At 57.1% G+C, this 16,175-nt stretch overlaps 1 protein-coding gene across 1 annotated transcript; it reads left to right on the top strand.

Moving 5' to 3' along the window:
- Positions 1–384: 384 nt before the first annotated feature.
- RRP1 (ribosomal RNA processing 1) lies at positions 385–15,003 on the top strand. Its single transcript, XM_032175622.2, has 13 exons — positions 385–594; positions 2,183–2,265; positions 3,454–3,511; positions 4,094–4,179; positions 5,965–6,026; positions 8,220–8,349; positions 8,429–8,493; positions 8,704–8,897; positions 10,487–10,566; positions 11,434–11,531; positions 11,780–11,799; positions 13,187–13,300; positions 14,411–15,003. Exons 1-13 carry the CDS (start codon positions 462–464, stop codon positions 14,671–14,673), a joined length of 1,386 nt encoding a protein of 461 aa, XP_032031513.1. The 5' UTR covers positions 385–461; the 3' UTR covers positions 14,674–15,003.
- Positions 15,004–16,175: the final 1,172 nt, after the last annotated feature.

Raw genomic sequence — 16,175 nt, 5'->3', positions numbered from 1 at the left:
GGGAGGCTGAGGCTGGGGGATCCTCGGAGCCCGCGAGGCATAGGCTGCAGTGAGCCAAGACCGCGCGCCTTGCACTCCAGCCTGGGTAACAGAGCGAGACCCTGTCTCAGGAAAAAAATACAAGTGGGGTTATAAATAAAATGAGATTAAAAAACAACAGATCTTTGCCTCACACTCCCGACCAACCGCAGCTCCAGCGAGGCGCAGGCGCAGGCGCGCGATCGATGGTTCCGCGCATGCGCACAGGCAGGGAGCGCGCGTCCCCTATGTAGCCTTCGGCCTCCGGGAGCTGCAGTTGCGCGGATCGGCCACTGCGCGGCGGTGGCGTGCGCCTAGGCGGTGTCGCGGGATGTGACGTCACGCCACGCGCCGGGGCCAGGAGGAGGCGGGCGCAGGAGGCGCGTGCTCAGTGTGCTGCGTACGAGGCGACTCCGGGACAGGGGGTCTCGGCCGTCGGCATCATGGTTTCGCGCTTGCAGCTCCCGCCTGAGATCCAGCTGGCTCAGCGCCTGGCGGGGAATGAGCAGGTGACCCGGGACCGGGCGGTGAGGAAGCTCCGGAAATACATCGTCGCCAGGACTCAGCGGGCCGCAGGTTGGCGGAGGTCTGGGCTGCTGGCGTCTCTGGGGCCGGCTTGGCTGGTGCGGGTGTGGGCGGCGGCGGCCGGAGCTGGGGGCCCTCCGAGCCCTGTGGAACCTCCACGTGGCCGGGCCGGGCAGGCGGGGTCCACGGGCCTGTTCCCGCTGTTACCGGCCCACGGCCCCCGCCGCCGCTTTCCCTTGTGGTGCGGTGACTTCTGGTCCCTCTGCGAGAACGCTGCTCCCCAGCCCCCTAACCCCTTTCCTAGCTCGGACGTCCCCTCCCTGCAGTAGACCATGTACTCCTGCTGCCCTGCTGTCTGGGCACCCAGTATTTTTCCCTCATGGCAGCATTCCCACTGTTTGCAGTTTTCTGTTTGCGTTAATTATTGGATTGTTTTCCGATTTCCACTCGAGGGTACCTCTCTGAGGGCCGAGAATCTACTTCTTGTTCATGGTACCCGGTGGTTCTCCGAGCGTGGTCCCCCATCAGCAGTAGCATCCCCTGGGCATTTGTTAGAAATACACGTTCTATCCGGGCGCAGTGGCCCAAGCCTGTAATCCCAGCTACTTGGGATGTCGATGTGGGAGGATCACAAAAGCCCGGGAGTCCAGCCTGGACAACATAGCAAGACTCCATTTCCATTGCAAAAGAAAAGAAAGAAATGCAAGTTCTAGGATCCCAGCCCTGCCAAATCAGGACTAGCATCTGCTTTATGAAGCTGTTAAGTGATTCTGCTCCCCACACTCAGCCTGAGAACCACTCCTACAGGAAGAGGTTGCCAGACACATAGGACTTCAGTGAATGTCAACTAATGTTTTAAATTAAATTTTTTTTTTATTTTTTATTTTTCTGAGTGAGACAGACCTCACTGTCATCCATGGTGGAGGAGTGCATTGGCACGATTACAGCTCACTGCAGCCTCTACCTCCCAGGCTCAAGTGAGCCTCCCATCTCAGCCTCTCCAATAGCTGGGACTACTGGCACCATGCCACCAGGCCAGCTAAGTTTTGTATTTTTTGTACAAATTGGGGTCTTCCTATGTTGCCCAGACTGGTCTTGAACTCCTGGCCTCAAGTGATCCTGCCCCAGCACTCATTTCCAAAGTGCTGAGAGTACAGGCATGAGCCACCGTACCTGGCCTGAGTAATTTCTGTTTCTCTCGTAGTCTGAATGCCTGAGTTCTCTTTATTCTTTTAGTATTTGAGATATATAACAGAAAAGTGCAGAAGCCCTCAGTATAATGCTGGATGAATTATCACCAACAGATTAACCTTGTGGCCACTGTCCAGCTTAGGAAATGGTCAAGGTTTGCAATTTTGAATTTCCAAAATGGCGTATGGTGCCTGATACCTTGTAGATTCTCAGTCAGTTTTACTGTGTGCGTGAAGTGGCGGTTACCTGGAGGAGCCGCATAGCCACAGGTGCAGCAGGTTCTGGGTTAGAAGGATTGTTTGAAGGGGAGGGCCAGATTCTGCCCGCCAGTTGCCTTTACTGTAAGTGGGACTTTGGTCTCATTCAGGCAGTTACGTTTCTGTGGCTTCCTTTCTGGCACTCGAAGGTGTGGGGTTCATTTGGTCCAAATGTTGCTGTTTTGATGCAGGTGGTTTTACGCACGACGAGCTGCTGAAGGTGTGGAAAGGACTGTTTTATTGCATGTGGATGCAGGACAAGCCACTCCTCCAGGTGAGTGGGGGGGCAGCAGAGAAGGTACAGAAGCAGCGGGGGAGGATGGATGGGCATCTGGTCGACCTAGTTTTTTTTTTTTTTTTTTTTTAAGTCGGAGTTTTGTTTTTGTCGCCCAGGCTGGAGTGCAGTGGCGCAATCTCGGCTCACTGCAACCTCCACCTTCTGGTTTTAAGCCATTCTCCTGCCTCAGCCTCCCGAGTAGCTGGGAGTACAGGTACCTGCCACCATGCCGGGCTAATTTTTTGTATTTTTAGTAGAGACGGAGTTTCATCATGTTGGTCAGGCTGGTCTTGAACTCCTGACTTCATGATCGCCCGCCTCGGCCTCCCAAAGTGCTGGGATTACAGGCGTGAGCCACCGCGCCCGGCCTGGTCGACCCAGTTTTGATATGGCCAGAGACTGTGGGGAGGTCATGCAGCCTTGACGCTTGGTTCTGCATGGCTGGTGGGCCTGGGCCTTCGTTAGGTGAGTCTTTCACTTGCTGAGATGTTGATGTGATTGACTGAGCTGTGCACTGCAGCAGCACTGGCGTGGGTGAAAACTGGGTTTTGTGTTTGTCCTGGGTTGCAAACAAGTGCAGAAATAGTGGAAACCAAGGGGCGAATTCAAGTCTCCTGAGACAAGGACTTCTCCTGCTAGCCTTTTTCAAACATTGTTTCTCAAATCGTGAATTTCGTGCTCTCCTTCAAGATCTCCTGGGTGGTGAGGGTACTTAGTTAAATTCAGGTTCCTGGGCCATATTCCATGCCCATTGAATTATCAAGGGGAGGCTATGAAATGTCCCTTAGCAAGTACCCTGGGCGATGCCTGGTGCGGTGATGCAGGCAGATAGCGAGTGATCTATGGCGTCTCGCAGCCTTCCTCCTCCTAATGGTTAGGGGGCTGTGAGTCCCAAGGCTCCCTTCCGCTCTCCCACGTCCCTCTTTAACCATGACTCTGTGGCTTAGGGCACAGCCCCTGTCAGGAGGGCAGTGCCTGCTGTGGTTGTGTGAGAGGCTGTTGACCCCGGCTGTAGAGGGGTCTTTTGGAGCAGGGGTGAAACCTCCAGTCCACTGAGCTGAGACCCCTGGAAGCCGACTCTGTGATGAGTAAGTGAGTGAGTGGGTGAGTGGGTGGCTGTGTGTGTGTCATTGTGAGAGCCTGGTGCTTCAGGGGCTGAGGGTGTTTTTGTTGTTTCCTACACAGGAAGAATTAGGAAGGACCATTTCCCAGCTCGTTCATGCTTTTCAGACCACGGAGGCGCGTGAGTATGCTCTGCCATAGTTGGGTACATTTGTCGATGTCGGAACCTCTGAGCATCAGAGCCACCAGGCCCAGGAGGTTTGTGTTCTCAAATCCAGAGTAAGGAATGCCTAAGGGCAAGAGAGCGCCAGCTGGTGTCTGTGAGTGCTTAGCATGTGTGAAATGCTGGTGTAAGTATTCAACGTGGATTAGCTCATTTACCCAAAACACTCATTTCGAGTCTAATGGGCTAATATCTTACACTTTAAAGTGAGAAGCCAGGATAATGTCACCAAGAGATTTGACTGAATTCCGCCTGATGGTCCTGAGGTTCCTGCAGTTGACTTTTCTAACTCCTCTGTTCTCTGGTGACCGGAGTTGAGAAGTTCTTACCCTGCCTGTCTGTGGGACTCACTTGAGGAGCCTCTAAAAATCCTTATGTCCAGATCCTGGTCCAGCGAAACCCAGTTCTGGGGGTAGGGCCTGGGCATCAGCATTTTTATCTATAACTATGTAAAGAAAGGGTTCCTCCATGTTCTCACCTCACTTCCCAGAGTGGCTTCGTGCTCCTCAGTGGTTCTCTTCTGGCTTATTCCTCCTTCAGAGCGCCTGTTCCTTCAGGCCTTCTGGCAGACCATGAATCGCGAGTGGACGGGCATCGACAGGCTGCGCCTGGATAAGTTCTACATGGTGAGGCAGCCACTAGGGTGCCGGCGGGCTGGGGCAGCGCGGGTCTCAGTGCCCGGCTGAGCAGAGACAGGCGGCGCCTGGGCAGGGAGGCCACCTGAGGCAGTGCGACCCCGAAGCCAGGGGTGGGAGGTGGAGCCGAGACTCTGGGCGGTCCCTGACCAGGGCTCTGCAGCATTGTCCAGTCTCTGAGGGTCATTGAATGGGCAAGGAATTCGACCCTTAAAATACCACACAAACTTTTGGTTCAGAGAAGGAAAGTGACGATTGCTCTCCTGGTGAGAGTCGATGGTGACACCGTTGTTACGTTGTCAAAGAGGCAGAGTGAGTCTGGAGGTGCAGCGGAGGAGCTGCGGTCACGCCCTAGCCTGAGCCCTGGAGTGCTTAGCCTGTGAGGCTGGGATGGATGGTCACAGTGGGGGACTTCCTTTCCCTCCTCCCTCATTATATCCCCATTCAGGGTACTGATGTGCCCTGAGAATACAGGGGAACACTGGGGTTTAGAGGTGCAGTGTGTTGCTGCCTGGACCTGCTTCCCTCCTTCCCTCCTTCCCTCTTGTTGAACCGTGAGGTCTCGTTACTAAGGTGATGGTCATTGTAACCTTAGAGCAGGCCTGAGATAGAGGGACATTGTCACTGTGTAGGAGTCGGTCACCCAATGGGGACACCGAAAGGGGCCGTGTCCGAGCCTCACTGAGGACAGGTGTTGATCTGCCACTCTGGCTTCAGTGTCCAGCGCAGATTCGGGCCAGGATTGTGCAGACAGCGTATACACCAGTGATTCCAGAAGTGGAGACCAGGGTGGGAAAGACCTGGAGCTCAAGAAGGAAGGAGGCTCCGGGGCCGGCCAGGGGCCCGGCCATGCACTCGGACAGAGTGCAGACTCTTAGGGACAATGGGGCTCTGCAGGGAGGCCACCCTGCTGTTTTGCTGAGATGCGGCTCCTGGGTCCTTGGATGGATGCATTCTGCTGCTTTCCATGGCTTGTTTCCGGGTGCCCCTTGTGTGGCTGAGTCCGGCAGCACAGCCTTGCGTCAGGGCCGGCCTCGGTGGCACTGCAGGGTGGCACGGGGGATAGGCCTCCCGTGTCCACGAGAACAGTGTCCGGGCTGCTGGGCTGTGCTCGTCATCGGGGCTTCTGGGGGTCCGCGTGTCCTCTGCTGCTGTTGACTGCAGCTCAGACCCCACTCTGGGCGTGTGGGCATGCTGGGTCAGTAGCCTAAAGAGGGGGACAACTGCAGAAGGGTGTTGAGCCCCATGGAGGGAAGTGGCATTGTGGGGCACATCTGGAGCTTGATTCACGGGTGAGACTTGGTGGGAGGGCCTTTGCTGTGTAGCGGACCGCAGAGGAAGTGAGCTACCTTCTCCCCGTTGGGGAGAGCTTGGTGAGGACCAGCTGTGTTTCAGACCCGGTTTTGCGGAGGGCTCCACCGCCCATGGGGGTAGCCGTGCCTGTTTCCTGGTTCTCCCTTATGAATCGGTCTGTTCCGTTTCAGCCCCGGTTTATGAACTGGACTCGTAGGACTGTCCCCTATTCCCCGTCGCCCCCCATGCACCTGCTTCCTGTCAGCTGGGGCCTTGGAGCCGGGGAGAGGGCGCGTTCTCAGCCCAGGGTTCTGAGGGCTTGGTGGTGTGTCCTCCAGTGTCTGTCTGTCAGCAGCTCTGGGGGCCGGCAGAGGTGACCACGGCCATGGCTTTATTCTGCAGCGGATTGTGGTACATGGGGAAGGGTGGTCTGGTGAAGCAGGGCTGGGCTTCTGCTAACATGAACCTCCTTCTGTGTCAAAGCTCATGCGGATGGTCCTGAACGAGTCCTTGAAGGTTCTGAAGATGCGAGGCTGGGAAGAAAGGTGGGTGTGCGGCGGGCCTGCTCTGGGGGAATGCTGTTCTCGGGGAGCGCAGTCATGTGTTTGTCGTTTGATTCTTTGTCATAAGGAGATGTCAGCCTTTATATTAACACGTGCCTCCAATCATGCTTAGAGAGAAGATATTTTTTAAAGTAAAAATCAGTTTGTGTGTTTGTGGAAATGATGCCATTTATCCTCAGGCTTGGAGGCCAGTTCTCACTGGGAGTCAGGAGGGAGTTTTTTAATGAAAGGGTGTCCAGCCGAGGAGCTGCTTATAAAAACACGGCGTGTTCCGCTCCGTTAGCAATGCTTTTTGTTTTTTTGAAATAGGTCTCACTGTTGCCTAGGCTGGAGTGCAGTGGCTGGAGTGCAGTGGCGTGATCTTGGCTCAACTACAGCCTTGACCTCCTGGGCTCAAGTGATCCTCCTGCCTCAGCCGCCCAACTGGCTGGGACTGCAGATGTGCACCACCAGGCCCACGTAATTTTTGTATCTTTTTTTGGTAGAGACGAGTTCTGTCCTGTTGCCCATACTGGTCTCAAACTCTTGGGCTCAAACAATCTGCCTGCCTAGGCCTCCCAAAGTTGTAAGCAATGTTAATTGCTCCTAATTCTAAAAATATGTAAATTGGCTGGGCGTGGTGGCTCACATCTGTAATCCCAGCACTTTGGGAGGCCGAGGCGGGCAGATCACTAGGTCAAGAGATCAAGACCATCCTGGCCACTATGGTGAAACCCTGTCTCTACTAAAAATACCAAAATTAGATAAATGCATAAAAAAGAATTAGCAGGCTGGTTATGGTGGGGCAAGGGGATCTCTTGAGCCCAGGAGTTTGAGGCTGCAGTGATCCGTGACTGAGCCACTGCACTCTAGCCTAGGTGATAAAGTGAGATTGTGTTTTTTGTTTTTTTTTTTGTTTTGTTTTTTTTAAGAATCAGCAGGAATTGCACTGTGGCTGCTGAGTTTCTCCAGGTTTGAGTTGCATGGGTGATTTTGCATTTAGGGCAGCGGTGCCTCTGGTTTGGAGGGATTTTCATTCTTGAGTTCCCTGGCAGGACTCTGATGCCAAGAGTCTCATTCATTCTAGGCCTTAGCATTGTGGATTACCCCATAGGGGTCTTATGGCTTAAGCTGAATTAAATGTTAAAGGGATGATTTTACTTTTGTTAACTTTTTTTGGCTTATTATTACAAGAGTACTTTTCCTCCCTGTAACTGAGAATTCAGTACAGGAATCATGTGGAAGACCTTGGTGCCTTCCCCCAATGCCTGGGGTCCCAGTGCTGACAGTGGGGTCCGCTCTTCCCGCCCTCTCGGATCTCCTGCAGGCGTAACCAGGCTGTCGTTAATATCCATGGCATTGCCACTGGCCTGGGAAGTCGGTCCCTCGCATCTGTGTGTCTTCCTCCTGGTCTCAGCACCTGTTCTTGCCTCTGTCTCCTTTTTCCTGAGCCTTGGAGAGCATCACTTTTCCTTTGCATCACGAGTGCTTCTCCAGCCTTGCTGTGGAGTTTCCTAAGGATCACACAGTTTACAGATCTGAGTTAGGCAGCTGTGTTATTAAGCACCCCAGGAGGTCCAGATGCATGTAGATGCTACGGATTATTCTCTGGGGTTGTCTAGTCTTCAGATCCAGGGCCTGTGATGCCATCAAACCTACCTGCCACGGAGAACTCTGGTGGACGTCACAGATGGAATGTGCCGTGTGGCAGGGCCCGGGAAGCCAGCAGGTGGCTCATGGTCCTTGGCCCCTTTCTGGGCCTCCACCTTCCTTTCTCTGCCTGTGCCGTCCTGATGTGTCTTCCCCAGCGGTACCCAGTGGAGACAGTGGAGAGGAACACCAAGCAGGGTGTCTCGTCTCAGTCAAGCCTTTCTCTCTGCTAGCAGTCTTGACAGAGGGAAGGCCTGTCTGAATGTTTACACACGCTGCATTTTGTAGCTGACGTGCAAACTCAGGCCATATGTTCTGGTGCTGGTGCTGGTCACATAACTCCCTAATTGCAAGACTGCTTTGTGCTGGAGGAGACCCAGGATGGTTGATATCATCTGCGTGGACATGAAGGCTGGCATGTTTGCAGAGAGTGGCGCCTGCCCGCACTTAGGTTCCCATCAGAGCGTGTAACCGTGGGAGAGTGGGGGCACGGCTGTCTTGGGGCTTGTCGAGGCTGCCTGTCGAATTTGCTTTTTCTTTCTTCAGACAGATCGAGGAGCTGCTAGAGCTGCTGATGACCGAGATCCTGCACCCCAGCAGCCAGGCCCCCCACGGGGTGAAGAGCCACTTCATCGAGATCTTCCTGGAGGAGCTGACCAAAGTGGGCGCCGAGGAGGTGAGGCTGGGCCCCGACGGGGCGGTGGAGCTGGGCGTTTGTGGAGGAGGAACTGAACTCCCTCTGGCTTTCCCCATAGCTTACGGCAGACCAGAACCTGAAGTTCATCGACCCCTTCTGCAGAATTGCTGCCCGGACCAAGGAGTAAGTGGTGGGTGGCCTGGTCGGGCCCGACTCCTTCACTGAGTTCTTCCATGGGGCTGCTGTTGTGGGGGTGCTGCTCCCTCGAGGGATGAATCTGTCTCAGAGTGGCCGCTGGCCGTGCGGAGGGGAAGAGGTTGCAGGGGAGTCGGCGGCTTCCGCTTGGGAATCCAGCATGACGGGCCTGCTCGCCGGCCTCGCTCTGCCCCTCAGTTCCTTGGTTTTGAACAACATCACTCGAGGCATCTTTGAGACGATTGTGGAGCAGGCCCCGCTTGCCATTGAAGACCTCCTGAATGAACTGGACGCACGGGATGAGGAGGTGGCGTCGGACAGTGATGAGTCCTCTGAGGGCGGTGAGCGCAGAGATGCGCTGTCCCAGAAGAGGTCTGAGAAGCCGCCCGCAGGTGGGGGTCACAGCGCACCCGGCTCCTCCTCGGGGCCTGTCCTGGGCTTAGCCAGTGCAGTCTCCTGCTGGGTTACTCCCGCCACCTCCTGCCTGGTCCCCTTGTCTCTGCCCCTCCCTACAGTCCATCCTCAGCATAGAAGCCAGAGTGACTTCTGTGGGCACCACGCACACGTCGTTTCCCCTCAACCCCCAGCCTCTGGTGTGCTCCATGCCCTCTCCGGACCCCTGGGCTCCTCGGTCTAACCCTGCCTCTGGCCCAGTTGGCCCCCTGGACTTGTTCTTGCCTTGGTGCCGAGTCTCCTCGTCCCTCCCACCGTCTGTCTCCCCATCACTCTCTGGGGCTGCACTCTTTCAGCCTCCTGGCCTCTCCCAGCCGCCCACGCAGTCTTCCCCATAGCGTCACTGTGGCACGGGATGTGAATCACTTGCTCCTCATGTTCCTTGTTCCTGGCCCGTCTCCACAGAGGACAGCAAGCTGTGTCCATACTGACCGTGACTGGGTTCAGGCCTGAGACCTCAGGGCAGCTGACTGCTCTGTGTGCAGTGTGTGAGGGGCAGGTCCACTCACCCTCCCCTCACTGCCTGCCAGAGGCCTCTGGGGGCAGCCGTGGGGTCCAGCCTGGCCCATTTTTTGGTTCGAGGCTGCACTCATTGTCCGAGCCTGCTGGGTGGTCTGAGCTCTAAGTGTGGCATCCTGGTGCTGTGGAGGGCGTGTCTTTGACCATGCTCAGGACCCCAGTGTGCCCCAACTCAGTGCTGTGGCCACTGTGCCCCTTGGCTTCCTAATCAGAAGACCCCCTCCCCGCCGCCCCCAGCACTTGGCCCGGCCACCCTGTATGCTTCTCCCTGGTCTCTGCCTTGCCCTTCTCTCTCAGTAGCCGAGGCTCCTGGCAGGTCCGCCAGTGCCTGCTGCTGGCCCCTGGCTGCCACCTCCAGAGCAGACCTTTGTCACATGCTGCCGGCCAGAAGAAACTTTTCTTATGCAGACAGTGCCATCAAAGCCCCAAATGCCCAGCCTAGCTCGAGTGCCCAACCGAAACATCAGCTCCCACAGCTTCTGGACCAGGCCACCCTGAGGCTGGACTGAGCTGCCCCTCCTCACTTCCAGAACTTTTGACACGGCCTTTGTTGCCCAAAATGCCAGCTTGTAGTCAGCCACTCAGGGCCGTATAGGCACCTGTGACCTGGGACGTCTTTTTTCCTTTCCAGGCCCGAGGTGGCACTTCTCATCCTGTCCATACGAGATTAGAGGTCACTTGGCACTTAGTATCTGCCTTGAGCTGCGGGCTTTCCTGCCTGTGCCCATGTTCTGACCAGGGTGCAGGGTGGTCTCTCCGTTCCTGGGCGTTTCCCGCCTGTGCCCACGCTCCGACCAGGGTGCACGGAGCAGGCTCTCCATTCCTGGGTGTTTGTCGTGTGTGCCCAGGCTCTGACCAGGGTGCACGGAGCCGGCTCTCCATTCCTGGGTGTTTTCTGCCTGTGCCCAGGCTCTGACCAGGGTGCACGGAGCGGGCTCTCCATTCCTGGGTGTTTGGAGCCGGCACATGTTGGGCACAGGTAGGGTTCACGGGGTCCCTTTTGTTCCAGGCTCCGTCTGCAGGGCTGAACCTGAGGCTGATGAGGAGCAGGCAGGTGATGACAGGGACAGTGGCGGCCCTGTCCTCCAGGTGGGTGCCCTGGGCTCATGGCTGCGCCCTCAGCCTTTGCCCTCCTGTGCTGCCGCTTGCTCTGGAAGAGGAGGGGGGGGCATTAGGAGGGAGGATGGCAGCCGTCGGCATGGAGAGTTACCTGGACGGGGGTTAGCTGTGAATGAGGGATGGGTGCCCCAACCCTGCCTGCCTGTAGGTGAGTGAGTGGGATCATTGAGAGTGGGGCTGGGGCCTGGGAGGGTGGGCTCAGGGAGAACTGCATTATCCAGGGCTGGCCTCACCTCACGCTGTCCTCTTGCCTCACACATGGGCAGCCCCCCAGATTTCCTGCAGCCCCCTCGTTGGGGTGCTGGTCTGGAATGAGATGGCGTGTGCCAAGCGGCTGGCCTGTGGGTCCCAGCGAGGAGTCCACTCAGCCAGTGGGGTCTGACTTCAGGCAAATTGGAAACTTAAATGTTTTAAGTTTTAAATACGATTATCTGCAGACTGAATAAAATTTGGCTGTGTTGGGTTAAAATTGATCAAATTAACTTATTTTCTTTGTGCTTGTCTGTGTGTGGCTCCTAGAGTTGTAAAGCTGCGGGCAGGCTGCTGGCGGGCTTGTGCCCTGCAGTGTGCGTCTTGCAGAGTGTGCCCCGCAGTGTGCGTCTTGCAGAGTGTGCCCCGCAGTGCTTGCCCCACAGTGCGCCCGCAGCATGTGTGGTGTCCGCTGTGCTGTAGAGTTGGCGGAGCTGCAGGACCCTCAGTGAGGGTGGGCTGTGTTCTCGTGAGCCGAGTGGGGAACCTGCAAGTGGGGCCAGTGCTATCTGGGTCTCAGGGGTTCCATGTTCTCGGAGACTGCAAAGCGTGACTGACCTTGCCTCTGACGTCTCTCTTTTGAAACAGTTTGACTACGAGGCAGTTGCTAACAGACTGTTTGAAATGGCCAGCCGCCAGAGCACCCCTTCTCAGAACAGAAAGCGTCTCTACAAAGTGATCCGGAAGTGAGTGTCTGAGGGCGCTGCATCCTCCCTGCTGCCCTTGGGGTTGCCCTTTCCTCCTCAGATCTGGGTGCCTTCGCCTTTTCCTGGGCCCTTCCGCAGCCCCCAGGGCGATCCCCACTAGGACCCTGAGACCCCTCCACAGCCCCTGGGGTTCCCCTGGCTAGGACCCTGTAGCCCCTCTAGCTGGAGCTTCCTCCTCCTGTGGAAGCTGCAGCCATGGTAAGTGGGTATCTGTCTTACTCTTTCAGGCTGCAGGACCTGGCAGGAGGTGAGGACCGGCCGGGCACTGACAGTGGCACCACCTTGGAGGTGGAGCTCCATCCTCGTGGAAGTAGATTGGTTCCAGGGGTCTCATAGCACGTGGGGTCTCTTTGCAGAGAGGCCTGGTGGTGGTTCTGGGGGACAGGGAGGCAGGGCGCAGAGTTCCACAGCTCTCGTTTTTGTGGTTTTTGCTGAGTGGTTCTCAGACTTGAGTGTCCGTTGGAGTCCCCCAGAGCCTGAGAGACGGGGTGCTGGCCTCAGGGGCTCCCAAGCACTGACTGCGGTGCTGCTGCTGGTCTGTTGTGCAGCACACGTCTGTTCTTGGCAGCGTGTGGCGGATGGAACTGGCATAGGTTATCGGAAGGATGGTTTCCTAGTGGGGGTTGATGGTTAGAGACGTAAGCGTTTCCCCCGGTGTTTCCTTATGAAAAGTTTCAGACCTGCAGCTCAGTTGGAAGGATTTTATAGTGGATGTCTGCATGTCCCCGCCGGCGTCCAGCATCAGAACTTCCTGTCCTTGCGTTAAGCTCCTCTATCCCAGCGTCACACCCCCTGCATCCACCAGCGGCGCGTCATGAGCTGTAGTCCAGGATTTGGTTTTTTTTATTTTTTATTTTTTGAGACGGTGTCTCGCTCTGTTGCCTGGGATAGAGTGCAGTGGTGTGATTACAGCTCACTGCAGCCTCGATCTCCTGGTCTCAGGAGATCCTTCCACCTCAGCCTCCCAGTCGCTGGGACCACAGGCGCACACCACCACGCCAGCTAATTGTTTTATTTTTTGTAGAGACAGGGTTTCGCTCTGTTGCCAGGCTAGTAGTCTGGGGCTTTTAGGACAGCGTGCGTCAGTGAGGTGCATGAGGATTGTGTGCATCTGGTAGGTTTTGATGCAGAAAGTTGCCTTGTGCCGCCAGCATGGGCATTTTAGGCTGTAGATTTTGGTGTACAGGTTGAGCGTCTCTAATCTGAAACCCCAAATCCAAAATGCCGCCAAGTCCAAAGCTGAGTGCTGACAGGAAGCTCCAGGGAAATGCTCGTCGGAACGTTTTGTGTTTGGGATTTTCAAGTTAGGGATGTTGAACTGGTGAATATGATGCAGACGTTCCAAAACAATCTGACATTCAAAGCACTGCTGGTCCCAAGCATTTGGGTTCGTGCATGCACTACCTGTGTCCTGGACGCTCCAGGAACTGGCTTTTGCAGATGGGCTTGGGTCTGAGCTGGTTCGTGTCAGCTGTGGCGGGTACTGAACACGCTGCTCCTGGGCATTACAGCAGGGCACTTTCTCACACACGTTGTCGGGAGGTGGTGCTGGCTGGGGCCTGCTGGAAGCAGCGAGCCTCAAACCATAAGCCCCCAGCCCCCGAGAGCCCCCTGACTTCTGCCCTGGTTCTCAGGCATTTTCCCTGAGGACGAGATCCCAGAGAAGGCCTTCAGGCGTCTGCTTGAAGGGAGGCGGCAGAAGAAGACGAAGAAGCAGAAGCGTCTGCTCAGGTTGCAGCGGGAGAGAGGTAGGACTGGACTAGGGGGTGTGTTAGTCATGGAGCTGGCGTCCTCACCTGCTTGCTTGTCCCCTGGATGGGGGTCACCAGTGTCTCCCCCTGAAGCATGAGTGCCGAGTCCCCCGTCCTGGGTGCCTGCCATCCACGCATCCCAGAAGTGCCCTGTCCTTGGCATCCCTCCTGTAGGCCTCTCCCCGCCTCCCCTACCCGCCTTCCTTGTCTGCAGCTCCCCCCAGCTGTGTGCGCTGCCCTCTCTCCCGGTCTGGAGACGATCCTCCTGGCTGGGCTGCCTCCTTCCGCGCCTCCGTCTTAGATCCAAGCCCCGTCTGCTCCTCTCCCGCACCCTCCAGAGATTCCTGAGTCTCTCCACTTCTTCCCTCCACTTCTTCCCTCTACTTCCGTCCTTGATTTCAGGGGCCGTCTTCCGTGTCGGGCCTCTGGCCACACGAGTGTGGTTGGCATGTGGTGCCCTCACCAGGGGCAACCCTGGGTCCGCAGCAGACCACTCAGGGCCTGGAGCTGCCTAGCTGCAGTGGAGGGGGTTGAGCACAGTGCTGGGCAGGGCACAGGCCCATGGCAAGAGTGGGGTGCATAGGAGGCAGACGGTGGCTTTGCCCCGCACTGGGAAGCCTTCCCTGTTACTCTCTCCGTGCTAAACTGGCCCCAGGGCCTAGGGATTCACCCCTTCCCTTGCCCAGAGCTCCGTGCCATTGAAGCCGTCCATCTCATTGCCCACGGGGCAGTGGCCTCCTCTGCAGCCGGCCCCTGGCTGTGTGAACACTGTCGGCCTGGCGTTCAGGACCTGGCACTGCCCGGCGTCCTCTTCTTCCACCTCCCCTTCTGCCTTGAGCCCAGTCCTGCCCACTCCTCTGTGCCTTTGCTCCTGGCTCTCATGACCCTGTCCTCATGCTGGTCCTTCCGAGGTCAGCCCTCGCTGGGGTCCTGAGCCGTGTGGATGGAGCTTGGCGCCCACACTGGACGCGGGATGCGTCTGGCTGGCTGTCGTGGCCGTGTTGTCCTCCCAGGTCCGTGGTGCCGGCATCCTCAGCCCGAGTGGGAGTAAGTGTCAGCAGCCCATGTTGGCGTTCTCTGGCTCATGGGGTGTTGCTGTTTTGTCAGGGAAAGGTGAGAAGGAGCCCCCGAGCCCAGGCGTGGAGAGGAAGAGGAGCAGGAGGAAGGGTGTGGGGGCCGACCCCGAGGTGCGAGCAGAGGCTGGTGAGCAGCCAGGCACAGCTGAGCGGGCCCTGCTCCGAGATCAGCCCAGGGGCCGTGGCCAGAGAGGGGCTCGCCAGAGAAGGAGGACACCTCGGCCCCTGGCCAGTGCCCGAGCAAAGGTGGCCAATGTCCAGGAGCCGGAGAAGAAGAAGAAGCGCAGGGAGTGACGTGGCCGGGCCCAGGACAGGCAGGGAGGGAGGCCAGTCCGTGCTTGCACCGAGGGACGAGGCTGACCGGGCTGTTCTGTAGACTCAGGACCATGGTTCCAGAACTCCTGTGCCAGGTGGGAGAGAAGGGCGGCACTGGAGAGATTGGCCCGTCATTAGGGGCTAGCGTCCCAGGAACCAGACCTTTCCCCAGAGCCTCCGCCTGTGGCTGTGATGACCTTGGACCAGAAGGTGAAACTCTGAAGACTGAAACTCCACCTGCAGCAAGACTGGCCGCCCCCGCTGTGGGGGGTTCAGAAAATAAAATGCTGCATGGCCTTTGCCAGGGAAGTGTCGCTTCGGGTGTGTCCTATGGACGTGTGGGAGGTGGCAGGCGCCAGCCTCTGAGCAGTGTGGTGGTTTCTATTCATGTTTGTGGAAAGATCTTGTAAGACATTGCTCCTTTCACAGAGCCGCCCAGGTGTTAACAGGGCTGTCTGGACGGAGCTCTTTTGCTTCCCCCTCAGTCTGGGCTCTGGAGTCGTGCAGTGAATTCAGCTCCCATAAGGCCCGGATTGTCCGGGGTGAGCGTGTGTGTGGTGGGAAGACCTGGCTTCCGCGAGGCCATTGTCCCTGGAGGCAGGAGTGCCCCGCCATCCTCGGTACCCGCGGGTCCGCAGGCTGCACACCTCCTCCCCTCAGCCAGGTCACACTCAGCATCCTCCCTGCCCCTCTCCCCTTCACGCCTGCTGGAGCCTGTGAGGGAGGTGGCAGGTCCCCACTTTGGTGATGGAGATCTGACAGTAGCCCAGGGCTTTCCACCTGCATGGAACAAGGGTCTATCTGCCGCCAGCGCTATGGCCACAGCCTGCATAGGTGACAAGGGGCCACTGTGTTGGGTTTTGCCCACATCTTCTGTTCCATGGGTGCCCAGCCAGCAAGAGGCCAGGGCTTGGAGTGGGCCTGGGACCAGGAAGGACCTCTAGGCTGTGGCTGGCATTGTGCAGACCCTGGACTGCATCCGGTTCCCCAAAGCCCTGCTGCCTTCGAGTATCCCCCAACCCCGGGCAGGTGGCACCTGCTGACACCTCCTTCAGTCCCACTCGGCTGGGCGGCCGGGGAATGCCAGGGCCCCTGTTCTAGGGGTTAGGGTTCATTCCCCAAAGGAACTTAAAAAGACAAGCGTGGCCAGGCACAGTGGCTCACACCTGTAATCCCAGCACTTTGGGAGGCTGAGGTGGCCGGATCACCTGAGGTCGGGAGTTTGAGACCAGACTGACCAACATGGAGAAACCCCATCTCTACTAAAAATATAACATTAGCCAGGCGTGGTGGCGCACGCCTATAATCCCAGCTACTTGGGAGGCTGAGGCAAGAGAATTGCTTGAACCTGGGAGGCAGAGGTTGCGGTGAGCCAAGATTGTGCCACTGCACTCCAGCCTGGGCAACGAGGGTGAAACTGTTTCAAAAAAAAAAAAAAAGACAAGCGCGTCCAACATAAACTGCCGGCGGCAAGCGTCAGG

Source organism: Hylobates moloch, unplaced genomic scaffold (genome assembly GCF_009828535.3).
Source record: "Hylobates moloch isolate HMO894 unplaced genomic scaffold, HMol_V3 SCAFFOLD_14, whole genome shotgun sequence".
Taxonomy (NCBI): Eukaryota; Metazoa; Chordata; class Mammalia; order Primates; family Hylobatidae; genus Hylobates; species Hylobates moloch.
The sequence above is the reverse complement of the archived record's forward strand: the minus strand, read 5'-3'. Positions and strand labels throughout refer to the sequence as shown.